Source organism: Ascaphus truei, chromosome 7, assembly GCF_040206685.1.
Source record: "Ascaphus truei isolate aAscTru1 chromosome 7, aAscTru1.hap1, whole genome shotgun sequence".
In the NCBI taxonomy this organism is placed as follows: Eukaryota; Metazoa; Chordata; class Amphibia; order Anura; family Ascaphidae; genus Ascaphus; species Ascaphus truei.
Window position 1 is genome coordinate 16,255,625 of NC_134489.1, and position 13,175 is coordinate 16,268,799.

Consider the following 13,175-nt stretch of genomic DNA (forward strand, 5'->3'; position numbering starts at 1 on the left):
TTTGTTTTATTAATAAATATTTAACTTCATTTTAATCCCTGGTGTGCATTGTGTGCATTTTTCTTCTTTTCATCTCAAGGTGCCCCCCATCTTGGGGGTCACCTTGTTCTAGGAGTTCATTGGGGAGACGCTCTACACACATGCTGCAAGGGGATTAATGCTTCCAGCAAACTGTATATCTGCAGCACGACCGCTGAATTTCCTACATTCTCCATTTTCTAAGCTATATTTCTATAGCTTTATTATTGCTTTATTATTGCTGCAATTTATTATTGCCGTTTTTGGCCGTTTTGGGCGCCGCGGGCGCTTTCAATGTTAAGCGCCATTAGCGCTGTCTCGTCAATGCGACCGATGCGCGGGAAACTCCGTGACAAACGGAGAACATCCCCGCATTTTTACGGGGATGTTGGAGGTTAAAAGGGGCCGCAGCTGTATATCAGGAATCAATTGCCTTTTTGGCTGCCGGCTGTCTAAGCAACGCTGCTGCCTTGAGCTATTCCATATCAGCTGAGGCGGTAGGGCAGGCGATTTTGTCCCCACCCATCCATGCTCAGCTGACGGAGACGTGTAGATCTCACTGCAAAGGACCGGAAGCGGGTTCATTTCCTACCGGAGCTGATCTTCATCTGCCGCACTGTGAGTGTCTCTCCCAACGGAGTGATCGTGAGTGCCGGTCATGTGAGGCTGGACTTGCGCCTCTTTCCTACAAATTTAATGGGACTGTTCATAATACTCAGCTATGCCATCTATATATGTGTGGACATATAATCCTCCACTAAAGCTTGGCGCTCTTCTCCAGAAACCTTAATCCATCTGGTAGTATCTATGGGAGTCTGGTAACAATGTATCACTGCCATTTCCACTTGTAGCACTTGCCTATGCGCTGTTTTATTATGTGTTTATTTTATATCATACCAAAGAATCTTTTTTGAAGTTTGCGCTATTATATTTCTTAATTTGTATTGTATACTTTATTTCTGTACATCATACAAACATCATATAATTAATTTTAAAATAGCATACATTTCACTACTGTAATTTTATAATGTGTGTTGGATAGTAGAATCATTAATAATTATAATATAGTCATTTGTATACAGTGAACAAGATATATTAACAACTATACTGTAATATAGTATTTATTTGTGTACTGTATATAAAGCACAATACAAATAATTTGAATATAGTGTGCATTTGTATACTATAGTTTGATAAGGCATAATTATAATACAGAATTAATTGGTATATTTTGCACAGAGCGCCACACAAAGAACTTTAATACAGTAATCATTTGTATACTGTCTTTTTGGGAAGCACATTGAGGGGTGGAAAGCATTATATAAATCAGGGGTGGCCAGCTTAGTCCTCAAGGGCCACCAACAGGGCAGGTTTTTAGGATATCCCTGCTTCAGAAAAGGTAGCTCTATCACAATGATTGAGTCACTGATTGAGGCACCTGTGCTGAAGCAGGGATATCCTTAATTAAAACCTGACCAGTTGGGGTCCTTGAGGACTGGAGTTGGCCACCCCCGATATAAATAATTATAATTTTACAAGTCAAATATAATCTAGGTTACAATACCTTGTCCATTTTAATGAGGAATGTGTCAATGTAATGCCTAGGGCTGCTTGGGTCCAGCGTCCGTCTGCTCATCTCCACTCTCTTTTCTATTATTGCTATGAGGATCTCTAGGTCACGGAATATTTGGTGATGTTTACCGGGAAGATGCTTCATGAGACCTGGGAGAATTTCATACATCTATAAAGAATAACATGGAAATACAGGGTCAAGCTTCTAAAGTACAACAACTGCACATCGCTGTGCTATTTATCTGCTTCTCATAGGAAACTTCATTAAAGGATAAGGTGACTAAAGGCACAATTCCTCCCAGGACCGATATGGAGCAATGGCAGTGACATTTTTAGACTGTCAAATTCCTTACAAAAGGTTGTTTTCCCTTCGGCTACGTGGGACTGCACCTAGAACATACTGTATCTATTTATTTGTCTTCTTTTAAAAAGATCCAATTCCTTTCTCAAGGAATATGTTTACTTATTTTCATCTACTGAAGAAATTAATTAAATTCATATTTTCTAGAATTATAGTATAGATACATTAGGTACATTTAAGAAATAATTGCCAAAGTAATTAACACATGGAGTATTGATGCGGGGAGATATCTGATTAATCAGGATGAAACATTTGCAGAGTAGTGATGCAGGGAGACTTTTGATTGATCAGGATAAAACGTGCAGAATATTGATCCAGAAATTTGATTAATCAGGGTACCACATAGACAGAGCATTAATTGTTTTATTTCTTTATATTACTCCAGATTAGAATTTAGCGTAACTTGAACTTGATGGTCATGGATGTTTTTTCAACCTATAGTAATTACTATCTAATTATGTTACTTTCACAGTTTATCGCTATCACAGAACTGTGATTAACAAACTTTTTACATATGAGGCACATTTTCTGTTGGTTAATTGCCAACGTGCAAATATATATAGTACATTACAATTCTGCCCCCACAAAATAGCACTTACCTGCCCCCAGACAGAGCTTATGAGCTCAAATGACTCATGAATCACATGTACCATAGACAGTAGCTCCTTGTCGTCATATTCAAAGCGGTCACCGAACATGATAGAGCTCATGATGTTACAAGAGGCAAGGCTGAGAGGAATAGTTGGGTTGAACATTGTCCCTGGAAGAGATGTAGAGGATTGATCCAATACCAGTGATTCAAAAAACTATGTTTAAAAGTAGCTATGTTTTTATAATGTATATAGCCGTGTTCATGATGCAGGCATAACAAGATCCTCCATAACTCAGAGTTATCAATAATCTAAAACATGAGTATACAATATACACAGGGTTGTATAATAAAAGTTGGACGATGCTCAAGCGATAAACTTGTATCCTGGCTGGCTCATTACTGAAAAGGTAAATGTTACACTCTGTGATGGTGAGGGGTAACCAGGCTCAATAATAAAGGCTAATCCCACTTGGTTACCCCTGATCCATGTTTTAAGGTCCTAGACTGTCAGCTCTTGGAACTGACTGTCGTATATGCATTGCTTTGACTATGTGTAAATTATGCGACAATACAGTATTTTTGTGTTTTTGCCTTTCCAGGGGTGCCAGCAAGCAGAGATTGCTGGGCTATGAGTTTCAGGGTGGGTTTTGCAGAGGAAGTCTTGTCAGATTGTGGCTATGTAGCGGGGTCCCCGAGTTACGGGATACCCCAAAGATGTACCCGAGAATCAGGTAATATTCTCAGATTCATTTAAGCATAGTGCTCCGGGCAAAATCCTACCCTGGAAACGTTCTTGCGACTCACCACCGAAGTTAACTGCTTCAGCACAGACCAGAAAGGTAAAAACGGGGCATAGGGGATCAGGGTATCCCCAAAACGGTACATGGGTCCCTAGCATAAGGGGGTACTGTATGCCCAGTTCATGCCCAGTCACCCTGAACCCAGTATAAGTGTTCAGGGGGTGCTCCAGCAATGTGATGAAGCTGCAAGGTTTTAATTTGTGTGTAAAGTCTAAAGTCAGGTTTCTATAGTGTGGCAGGGATGAGGCTAGTAAGAGTAGAAAGTATATCATCTTATTCCGTCCCTGACACCAGGAAGGGGACTTAGACAATTTTATCACCAGATACAGGGGAAAAGCATATTTTATTAAAGTGTACATTTAATACAAGTATATATGTTTGATGCACTTTATATCTGTGGGATGTCCAAGTCCTGGGTTTCCGAGAGACCAGATGGCTACCAAGCTTGGTGCCACTGAGTCTGCTCAGGTCCCGGAGTTGAAAGCCTCAGGGATGCCAAGGTGTTGGAACAGGAGGAGTACTGCAGTTGTACTTCAGTACCCACGTCCTGGTCTAACAAAGGGCTATCCGGCAACTATTTGCCCAACCCGAGACTTTGCGGAGCCTGTGACAGTGAGGTGCTCAATATGCTAACTGGCAGAGGTGCCACTGCCAGATTGACGCATGCCCCTTAGCAGAATTGGAAAAGGTACCTGGAAAAGGTACCCACACGGCATCAGAATACCAGCAAATCGGTGATAGACTGGCAGAGGAATTCCCACGCACTGAATAGCTGTAGTGGTTTGTGAATGGGACTACAAAACCTATAAGAAACCTTGCAGCCAATCGGGACCTCAGATTCCAAGCGCCAAACCATCAGCGGTAAATTTAAAGATGCTCTGGAAGGAATAGACGCGAGCCGGCTTCAAAAATTTAAACTCAAGAAATTTTCTAAGTCCCGTTTTCAGGGGCCAGGTTCTGAAAATGGAACGTAGCGGTCGCGGCTGGAATTCCATGCCGAATTGTGTTCCAGGAATTTTGTGAGAACCTCCCGGTCATTGGAAAGTACTCGTACAGACGTAATTTGTTAACATTTAGTTCTAGGAAAGTTTAGTTCGGGGGGGAAGGGGGGGGAGGGGGGAAGAGAGAAGAAACAATTGTCCAATGGAGTAATACTCAGGATGTATTGGAATAAGTGAAATAAAACTTACAAACATATAGGGCCTCATTCAGAAAGCCTCGATAAGGCCCTTATCGAGCACTTATCGACTAAAATGGCTACTCGTATTCAGTAAGCCTTGATAAGTGCTCGATAACGACCTCTATGGACGCAAAATCTTATGATCAAAAGAAAATCGCCAATTGAGTGGCGATCAGCCTCTTATCGACCATTTTCGGAAGGATCATAAACTCGCGTGATTCTAGTACCCGCGAGTCGGCTGTCGTCGCCTATCGCAGCCCTTAAAGGCGATCTTCTCCCCAAATCCAATTCACCTCAAAATTCAGGTAAATTGGTGGGGAGATGCGTCGATGAGCTACGATATGTCGGGACTTAGAAAAAATCAGGCCCTTTTCCTGCCTCGGATTAATGCCGGGTGTCTCCGGAGCTGATAGCCATTAATACCAGCACCGGAGTCCCCAGGCATGCATCCGATGCAGGAAAAATGCATTTACAGCAACTTCATTACCTTAGCGGCTAACCGCTAAGGCAATGAAGGGGTTAAACACCCATGCCAGGCTTACTGTGGCAAGCGTGGGTGGGTGAAGGGGGAATGTGGCCCTTAGTGGCTTTTTAGGCCTTGCTGGGGGACTTAACCCCTTCATTACCTTAGCGGTTCATACCGCTAAGGTAATAAAGGGGTTAAACCAACCGCTACCCACCCGCAAGGTCTAGACACCCATCCTTAGGGCTAATACCCCCTTCACCCATCGGTGAGGCCTAAGCACCCACCACTGACTGACTATACCAACCCTGTACCCATTGAGTACTATAGTGGTACATCATACCCATATAATAATAATATGGGCATGATAAGCCGCTATAGCACTCAATGGGCATCCTAATTACAATATATTAATTCATTTAAGATGACGTCACTAAATCCAAGATGGTTGGCGTCACATGGTATTTCAGCCAATCAGAGTGTGGAATTGGTTACCATGATCTGATTGGCTGAAACACCAAGTGACGCCGGCTTCGTGATGTCATCTTAAAGGCAAATGAAGCACAGCCTTTCTGATTGGCTGGCACCATTCCCTTTAAGTGACATCATGTAAAAAATATAAAATTAAAGTCTGAACATGGTTTTAACAGCCAATCAGGTGGCTATTAACCAATTTTATGGCTAAATGTGATGTCACAAGCCCTATTTAAGGCCGTGACGCCTCATTTGAGCCCAAGAAAACGACGAGACAACATTGGTTGGGATTTACCATGGTGCTTTTTGGATTGACAGATGAAGATAGAAGATAAAGAAGATAAAGAAATGGTGACAGATGAAAATAGAAGAAGGTGATTAAAGAAAGAAAAAAGAAGATTGGGGTACCTGATCCGGATCTTCATGGCGATGGCATCGGATGCTGTTGGAGGCCTTCATGGTACGTGAGCTTCCTGTTTCCCCGGGATTCGGAGGGCCACCGCTTCTAATGGTAAGTAATATATTGAATGTTTGTAAATGTCTCTTTTTACAGGTTTATTCTTTGGATGTGTTTTTTTGATTTTTTGGGGGAGGCACGTTGACTGATAATATATTAATCTGTACCACTTTAGGATACAGATTAATACATTATTATGATAATATTTGGGGGGCATTTCTGGCTTGGTATTGCTGTTGTTTTTTTTTTAATTTCAGTTTCTTATGTGGATGCCATTGTTTGTTTTTTTCCTGCTTAATGCTAATAAAATGTTTGCGATTGGTGTTCGTTTTTAGTTAATGTTGTATTATGTTAGCTAATGCGTTTTATGGTTATTTCAGATATTGTTTGAATTTATTTCTTTGTATTTTAATATTTAAATTAATTAATGTTGTAGTAATTAATTGGTTTGATTGGTTAGTGTTACTATTCATTTTGAGTTGGTTTAGGAATTAATTGTTTTGATTGGTTAATGGTTTAATTAATTCATTGTTGATGTTGTTATTGCTTGTATTGATTGGATTAGCTGGCTACTGTTTTTATTTAGTGAAGTGTGGTTTTTTGGAGTTTAGTTATATTTTATTATTGTGTGTCTTGTGTATTAATGTATTGTAATTAGGGTGCCCATTGAGTGCTATAGAGGCTTATCATGCCCATATTATTATTATATGGGTATGATGTACCACTATACTACTCAATGGGTACAGGGTGGGTATAGTAAGTCCGGGGCGGGTGCTTAAGGCTCCCGGGTTTGTATCGGGTCAGGGTGGGTTAACCCCTTAATGACTATAGCGGTTAGTAACCGCTAAAGTGATTAAGGGGTTAGGGGCCATTAGAATGTCTTTATTATGTATATATGCTTTCCTGCTACGGAGGACAGAGGGACCTGCTGTTGTGGTAAGTATAACTGTATTTATTTACTTTATTTATGTATGCTAATGCAGTATTTAATAATGGGCAAATAATCTATTATCCATATCTGGATAATAGTTATTTTGCCCATTACTGTACTATATGGGTTTGGGCGGAGGGGGGGGGGGCGTGTATTGATGTTTATTAAAATGTTTTTTAATATACATTTCTTTCATAGTGTAGATGTGCAAAGGGTCTCCGGAGCTGAACCGCGTTGGTTTTATGTCCGGGGACCCCCTGCTTCCCAAGATACAGGCCCCTTTATGAGGTGCCGGTATCCCTCTGCATTGAAATGTCCCACGTCACGTGACCGGGACATTTCCTTGCATAGGAGATACCGGCACCCCATAATGAGGCCTGTATCTCAGGAAGCAGGGGGTCCCCGGACATAAAACCAACGCGGTTCAGCTCCGGAGACCCCCTGCACATCTACACTATGAAAGAAATGTATATTTAAATAAATAATTTTCGGGCGACATTTCCGCTGTGAGAGGCGGCTTTCTCAGAGCCGCTCTCTCTGCAGCAGAAATGAATCACCGGGTTTGGCCTTTTCAGAGGCTCAATGCTCTCGCTGGCAGCAACTCGCTCGTTTTGGGAATTTTTCTATCACATGTAATCGAGGCTTTCTGAATACCGTGATAGCAACGCCCAAAAAAACGTCATTTTAAATGCCCTGGCGATAATTCTTATCAACCTTCTCTGAATGAGGCCCATAGTGTTCAGAGGCTTTGGGTGTTATAACCTCAGAAATAGCCACACGGTCTATTCCTCTTCCAGTGTCTTTGCACAATCCTGCCTTCCGTAACTTAAGTTCCGAACCTGGTCCTAAACAAGGCAGCTGGGCAGAAGGATTCTCTCCCTTGCTTCTGTCGGGAGACGCCTGTAGCTTAGGCCACGCTTATAGGTATGGCGATGGCGCGCAGCTCCAAAACAAGTTCCTGAAGTCCGTTGCGGGTGCCCATAGTGGGCGTGACCGCGACGGTGCTGCGTAGCGATGTGGAGACCAAAAGCACAGAAGACAAATGATTTTGTGATACACAGTGACAGCCAAATCACGCGACTGGCAGCAAGCCAATCACATCTCCATCTTGCCTTTTGTGCCTTCCCCCTTGCTGACCTCAGCGTGTGACATCACACGGTCACGAGAAAGCAACGCACTGCTCACTATAAGCGCAGTGTTAGAACAGAGCTTGCTACCTCCGAAGTCACTCGTCAGTGATGGAGCCTGGCGTCTGGAACCTGGATTTCTCCGCAACGTCAGAGTCAGTGGCAGGGAAATGAGAATGCACTGGAGGTGCAATGCAGTCAATCCACAATGCAGTTAATCCTACGTGTTTCTCTCTAGACATTAGCTTCCTCAGGGATTATGGGATTGAGAGAGACTTCAGATGATTTATATGATTTGGAATCAATTAGTCATGAGCATAAAAACATTGCTAATAGTAATACATTCCAATAGTGTATTACATATAAATATGACATATTATACAATAATATTTAATCATTGTGTTCTTAATCTCTACGACCATCTTGTGGTCATTCTACCTTGTTACACGTGCCTAAATATTAGTTTTTTTAGTATTGATTTAAATAGTATTTAAACATTTTTTTTTATTGTTTTGATTTAATTGATTTTCTGTGTGTAACATAAGTGTCACATATAAAGTGTCTGTGGAGTTAATACTGGAGCTAGAATTGGAGGTGAAGAATACACGAAGATCTGAACACTGCACAACAACAACTCTGCAACTGTGAGAAATTGACTTTCTAAACGCTCTGATAAATTGTATTCTCCCTATCCTCCAAAATCTGGGCAGTCTGTCCTCCTGCAGCTCAATATGCCCTCCCTATTTCTTTATCTGTTTACTGTTTCCTCACTCCTTTGTAAACATTTATGTTTCTTCAACTTCCCCACTCCCCTCCTATCAACATTTCTTCATATCTCCTCCCCTCCAACTATGCCTGTGCCCATACACTACACCATTATTTATATACTGTACCTCTCTCCCAACAACTTCTTTACCCCACAATGTAAAGCACCTACACAAATCCTTTATTCACACCCTCTCTCTACCTACTTTTTCCTGCTGCTGAGTATCTTTCCTAATCCCAGACCCAGCGATATACACACCTGCCACCTCTTCCCCTGCTAATAGTGTTAACCTATCTGATGTAATACTGCCTTAAAACCTGCCTCACAAATCAAGCATCCCAGTAGCCTGCAGTCATGGCTATTGTCCCACATTCACAGTCACTCCTACCAAAAATTGTCTCCAAGCAGTGCCATTGTCATGGGATACCAATGCTTTTAACACCTTAATACCTGGATCCTTTGATTGAGCAAAGCGAGAGGTAAAATAAATTGTGATCTATTTACAAAATGAACATTCACAGCTTGATCTATGAAATACCACGAAATAACACTTACTGGGACTTGGCAAAATTAAATAAAATGTTCCCAGAACGAAATTCACCGAAATAAAGTTTCTAGGCATCAATTCCCAGGAGCGGGGTTGGTGCGCAAAACAGAGCCGCGAAACAGTCTTTGGCTAGTGTCACTTCCCGCAACCACTCTTATTCCGCCCGAAGTAATCTTTTCGTTCCCCCAATACAGGATTAGTTAGCAAATCCTTAATCCTTACGAAAACTGGAAGCAGGATACAATTCTTGGTTACGATGTTACAATCCTGAATGAATCTTAGCTGAATCTCTTTACATGATAGAACTAACTCCCGATTGGCTGCATGGACTTTTAAAAGCACCCAAGTCCTATCGGCATAATGTGCAGCCAATCACTGCATGGGAACAACGCATCCCACCTATTCGCAAGGTTCGCCCATACTTCATGGAGCCGGGCAGAGGCTTCAAGGTATGATACGGTCATGCGTCAACTTTGCACCTGAGCCGCTTAGCATACCTAACCAAACCCACTTCCCTGGCGACATGTTGGCTGCCTGTCCCTGGACATCTGGACATCTGGCAGGAAAACCTGTTTACATTTACTTCCCTTCACTTAACACTTTAAAATGTCAGTACCTTTTTAAGTCCAGAATTTCCTAGACATTCTGGTGTGATGTCTTAGAAGTCCTGACTTAAGTTATGCATGACTCACTGTCCGGAATGGCTGGCCATATCTCTGGGAATCACTGTACTTGTGAACCAAGTGTTTCCGCTGCTCTGCTTGCTTGAATGTACAGTAAATGCCCTTGCTCTTATAACTCATGTAACTCATGATAACTATGCGGTCCCCTTATGCCTAGCAGGACACACACAGACACATTCCTTATACAATGTAACTCACAATAAGGATGTGGTCCCCTTATGCCTAGCAGGACACACACAGACAATTAAAATAAAATTACAGCACCGCAGCCAATACCGGGCTGCAGAGCTGACACTCTCCATTCCCAATATGAGTCAGGGGCACACATAATACCTTTATTTACTGGCCTGGGTACCCCTTCACCGTCACAGCCATCTACAACACTTATTCCCTCACCTGCTACCTCTATAAATCTCCCATCATACCACTTAGATTGTAAGATCTTCAGGCAGGGGTTTCCTTTCCTATTGTCTGATTTTGCTGCACTCATTGTATTATTATAATTCCCTGTACTGTATTTTTTGAGACGTGCTGAGTACACTTTTGGCGTTATATAAATAAAGATATACATACATACATTTATTTCAAATCATATAAATCATCTGAAGTCTCCCACAATCCGATAATCCCTGAGGAAGCTCATGCTTAGAGCGAAACACATAGGATTGACTGCATTGTCTGACCCATGGCACCCCTCCAGTGCATTCTTATTTCCCTGCCTCCGACTCTGATGTTGCAGAGACATCCGGGTCCCAGACTTGAGTGACGTGAGTGAAGAGTGACATCGGAGGTAGCAAGCTCCATTCTAAGCCATTGGTGTCTCCCCACAGAAGCAAGGGAGAGGAACCTTCTGCCCAGCTGCCTTGTTCAGGATCAGGTTTGGGACTTAAGTTATGGAAGGCAGGGTTTTTTTGTTTGTGAGTTTTATTAAATTAATTCCAATTCATCCAGAGTATTACTCCATTGTACTATTGTGTATCTTTTCTCGTTCTCCACTCCCACCCCTCCCCCCCCCCCCGATATCTTTCATGCTGAGGAAAGTATATAATTATATAGATTTTCTGCGAATCAAAATAACTTTTTCCCTGACAGTTTTCTCACTTACTTTATGTGAGTGTAACATTTACCTGTTTATTCACACATGCAATGTTGCACTTTTTAATTTTTCATTTTTGAGACGTAGAATGTGTTTTGCGCCCCGGTATTAATTTTCCACTTCTTTTATGACAAGTGGAAACATTGTCTTTTCTAGGAGCTGCATCACCTTCACCTTTGAATATTTAAATGTATCCACTCAACTATTTCACACTATTAATTAATTTGCGCTTGTTTCACCCCACCAGTCATGACTGAAAAGGTTAATCGCTAGTGAGCGATCCCACGTGACAAGTACACGCACCCCACAAATAGGTCTCCACAAATACGTCTTTAGAGCTATCTCCAAGATGATACAATTGCAAAATCATTACACAATCCAATAATCATTTCAATTGTGTGTCAAATAGTACTCACGTGATCCCTGATGCTGGAGGTATCGTTGGTGTGCTCCTGCCACGTGGGTAAGTATGATGAAAGAGGAAAAAATGGTGGTGCACAGCACTTAGTAAGGGCTGGAGAGCAAGAAATACCTAGATAAAGCTCTTTATTGGCACAAGTCCATATCAAAAAATGAAGGGAGTGAAACTCTAACATGTTTTGGGCCTCTGTTAGCGCTAAGTCAAAGAGTCATTAACAAAGCACCAAGGGAGGCGTGAAACACGTTAGTTTCACTCCCTTTATTTTTTCATATGGACTTGTGCCAATAAAGACCTTTTTCTAGATATTTTTTTCTCTCCAGCCCTTACTAACTGCTGTGCACCGCCATTTTTTCCAGTTTAATCATTGTCCCTGGAACACAGAGTGATAATGAAACTTTTTGCCATACTGTAGATATCAAGCTTCGCAATTAGAGCAAATTTGCATTATTTAGTCTTCTTTAAAGGGGTACTTCCTCTTAGGGCCAAGGTGTACTAATGGTAGAGACTTGTTTAAGGGATCACATCTGGGTGATTGATGACCCTGTTTTCCAAAATCTGACACTTAAGTATTTTAAAATAATTTCTATAATTACTTTGTAAATATGGTGAGCTAAGATGTGGGAGGGGTTTGATTCCCTCTGGTTGCTTTCATCTGTCTGATGTCCCTGTGTCTACAACAAGAGTTTACACAAACACAAAGCCCCCCACTTTTAAAAGATTTATTTCATAAAGCACTTTTCTCCCAATGGGACTCAATTAAGCCATGTTTGAAGTAGCCAGGTGTCAAAAGGAGTACTACTAGGTGTCGCTAAATGTACATAACAAAAGACAAAGAAGCCCAAAGCCACATCCAATATGACAAAAATACGCAGTGAAATACCTATTGACCCATTTTCAAGAGATATTTAGGTATTTCACTGTTTATTTTTGTCATATTGGATGTAGCTTTGGACTTCTTTGTCTTTTGTTATATACATTTAGCCCCGCCCAGTAGCCCTCTTTTTGACACGTATATACATACATATATATATATATATATATATATATATATATATATATATATATATATATATATATATTATGTTGTAGTTTTGGAGGTTTCTCAGAGCTTGCTGGGTATCTGTGTGTTTATTGACTTTGTCCAGCTGGTCTCAGCTGTTTTGGAGGTTGGTGGCCACGCCTTCCCAGTGTTTAATCTCGCCCCTCCCCACTTTCCATGTAAGCAGGTTTTTTCATGCAGCTTCTTGGGACATTTCCAATGTGATCATTCTTCCTCTAATTATAGAGGTAAAAAATAATTTTAATCAGTTAATGTTAGGACCTGGGAATTTGGCCATGCTTTGATGTGGCTCGCAGGCTTAAAATGCTTTGGCCAAAGGGTTTAACTAAATGATCCCTTTTCAAGAGATAGGTATTTCACTGTGTACAGCTGAACCCTGAACCCTGTTATAACGCGGTGCTTGGGGTCAACATAATGCGACCACTTTATAACGGGGATCGCGGAGAAAAAAATGGCAGCTGCAATTGGGGGTTCCGCGTCCGCTGGAGGAGGAGAGCTGGGATAACTCTTTAAACGCTATGGGGCTGGAAGTAGTAGTTACTATACTTTTATTTTTTTTATCAGAATTATCAAATTTGTGTATGAATTTATAAACATTTACAGCAATGGCCCCTTTGCCATGAATAT

General features: G+C 41.4%; 1 protein-coding gene across 1 annotated transcript in view; it reads right to left on the minus strand.

Annotated features, from left to right (window-relative positions):
* Nucleotides 1-13,175, minus strand: part of LOC142499912 (cytochrome P450 2A4-like) — a 91,448-nt gene that overhangs the window by 55,244 nt on the left and 23,029 nt on the right. Inside the window, exons 4-5 of the mRNA XM_075609967.1 lie at nucleotides 2,551-2,711; nucleotides 1,583-1,759 (exon numbers count right to left, since the gene is read on the minus strand). Coding sequence (XP_075466082.1) covers nucleotides 1,583-1,759; nucleotides 2,551-2,711 — 338 coding nt within the window. The remainder of the gene's footprint in view (nucleotides 1-1,582; nucleotides 1,760-2,550; nucleotides 2,712-13,175) is intronic.